We start from the raw sequence: 2,391 nt of genomic DNA on the forward strand, positions 1-2,391 counted from the left end.
AGCCGGGCGACGATGCCGGAGAGCGGGAGGAAGGTGCTGAAGGTGGGGCTGCTGGAGAAGCGCAGCGACGGGCTGCTGCAGCTGTGGAAGAAGAAGCGCTGCGTGCTGACGGAGGACGGCGTGCTGCTGCTGCCGCCGAAGCAGCTCGAGCAGCGGCCCGGCGCGGGGGACGCGGCCGGCCGGCCCAAGGAGCTGCACTTCTCCGGCATGAAGACGCTGGACTGCGTGGAGCGGAAGGGCAAGTACGTGTACTTCACGGTGGTCATGGCGGAGGGCCGGGAGATCGACTTCAGGTGCCCGCAGGACGAGGGCTGGAACGCGGAGATCACGCTGCAGATGGTCCGCTACAAGAACCGCCAGGCGGTCCTGGCCGTCAAGTCCACCCGGCAGAAGCAGCAGCTGCTCGGCCACAAGGCGGCCCGCAGCGCGCCGCACGTCGCGTGACCCGCGGCGGGGACGACGGACGGCATTTAGGGGAGGGGGTCCGGGGGGGTCCGGGGGTCCCCCGCGAATCCCCTCGCACGGGACGGACCCGGGTTTCGTTGTATTTGTTCCCCGGATAAGAACGAGGACTCCGGGTCTCACGGACCCTCAGAGGACGTGAAGGGACCAAGTGGATCCACTCTGGCGGAGCAGGGACGTGTGGACCTCTGGAGGCCTGCACGCACGCACGCACGCCTACCTACCTGCACACATACACCTGCCTGCACACACACACACACACCTGCCTGCCCCCCCCCCCCCTGCAGCTCCTCCTCTGGGTGCACCTGCTGACTCGACTCTGTTGACGTCTCTGTTCTGAGAACTCGACTCTGATGCCTGAAGAAGAATCCTGACGTTGAAGCTCATGGAGACGCGTCCACAGACGTGTGGAGCGGCGTGTTGACGGTCTGAACCTCCACTGGTTCAACGTGTCCTCCACATGAACCACAGGACACACGTCTGGAGGTCAAAGCTCTTTTGTATTTTTACAAGAATTTGGGGATTTTAGCTGTAGAGTTCACATTTTAATGTTTATAATTTATGACATGTGTTCTGTTGAGCGGGTTGTAGTGTATTTATACTTTAATATTATTATTTTTAGGTTAACAGAAAAATCATTTGAGAAGAACTTAAAAAAACAAAACGGTTAAATTAATCAAATAGTACAAAAGTGAAATGTTAAAACCCATTTTAGAGACTTCCTGTTTTGGTGTCTAAAAAACATGTTGGGGGGTCTAAATCCTGTCCACTCGCATGCTTATTTAACTTCTGTAATGAATAAATGTTTCCTCAGTTAAACGTGAGCCTCCGTATGCTACGTACGGACGAGGGTCCCCCGCCCCCTCCAGGCGAAGTCTTCCTGGTGTCCAGCAGCTCTTCAACACAGAGGCAGATGGACTGAAGCCTGAGAACTCTACTGGACTCTACTGTCTGCGGTTGTCTCTTATTTATTGGATGTACATATGTTTTCTATAAAGTGGTGTTGCTGATGGATGCTCGGTGTGTTTGTTGCTAACGGAACCAGAAGCCCACGTGCTGCACCGTCCTTTGGGAACAAGGAGTTACTCTGTTGGCGACAGGGAGGGGTCCCGGGTCCCTGGGCCGTGGTTCTGTGAGGAGACGTCCTCATGTGGTTTCCTATTGGCTGACCGTGTGCTGTGTCACCGGTAAGGGGCGTGGCCTCCTCTCCACATCCTCCCTGCTGCCGTCAGGACTCTGTAGCCGTGCTCTTTATCATTTCACCCTGAGATCTATTCCATGAAAAGAAAGCGACAATCAGACCCGTGTGGTTTCTCCCGGTGTGACCCTGGGGGGTCATCGGGGTCGTCGTGCTGCAGAACCCTTGTTTCCTGGTCTAAATGTGGAACTGCCAGTTGTTGCCGCTCAGATTGGGTGCCAGCTCGTAATGTCAGGAGCACAGGCTCCTCCCTCTGAGCGCTGAGCTCATTCAATCAAACGCAGGTCACATGACCTCATCCCGTAGATGTGCAGGTCACATGACCTCATCCCGTAGACGTGCAGGTCACATGACCTCATCCCGTAGACGTGCAGGTCACATGACCTCATCCCGTAGACGTGCAGGTCACATGAGCTCATCCCGTAGACGTGCAGGTCACATGACCTCATCCCGTAGACGTGCAGGTCACATGACCTCATCCCGTAGACGTGCAGGTCACATGACCTCATCCCGTAGACGTGCTGCTGGAGGGAAGAAGTTCTCCACACTGAAGCTACATTCAACGTGTAACCTGGTCACAGCATCCAGAATGGAAATGCACGAGCGGCCCGACAGCCGATGAAGTCACATCTGTGATGTCATGTGTCGGTCGCATGGTCAGAAGGGTCGGTTGCGAGATCGTAATTGTCGGTAGGGAGATCGGAAGTGTCGGTAGCGAGATCGGAAGTGTC

At 55.8% G+C, this 2,391-nt stretch overlaps 1 protein-coding gene across 2 annotated transcripts; it reads left to right on the top strand.

The window, feature by feature from the left end:
• Nucleotides 1-12: 12 nt before the first annotated feature.
• On the top strand, nucleotides 13-1,474 carry phlda1 (pleckstrin homology-like domain, family A, member 1). 2 transcript variants are annotated; one of them, XR_008833061.1, is made up of 2 exons: nucleotides 13-948; nucleotides 1,277-1,474. XR_008833061.1 is itself a non-coding variant. In XM_056425186.1 (1 exon), exon 1 carries the CDS (start codon nucleotides 13-15, stop codon nucleotides 442-444), a length of 432 nt encoding a protein of 143 aa, XP_056281161.1. In that variant the 3' UTR covers nucleotides 445-1,474. The 2 variants fall into 2 exon arrangements, 1 of the variants encoding a protein (XP_056281161.1); XM_056425186.1 differs by having other exon boundaries at nucleotides 13-1,474.
• Nucleotides 1,475-2,391: the final 917 nt, after the last annotated feature.

The sequence above is a fragment of the Pseudoliparis swirei genome, chromosome 10 (assembly GCF_029220125.1).
Source record: "Pseudoliparis swirei isolate HS2019 ecotype Mariana Trench chromosome 10, NWPU_hadal_v1, whole genome shotgun sequence".
Lineage (NCBI taxonomy): Eukaryota > Metazoa > Chordata > Actinopteri > Perciformes > Liparidae > Pseudoliparis > Pseudoliparis swirei.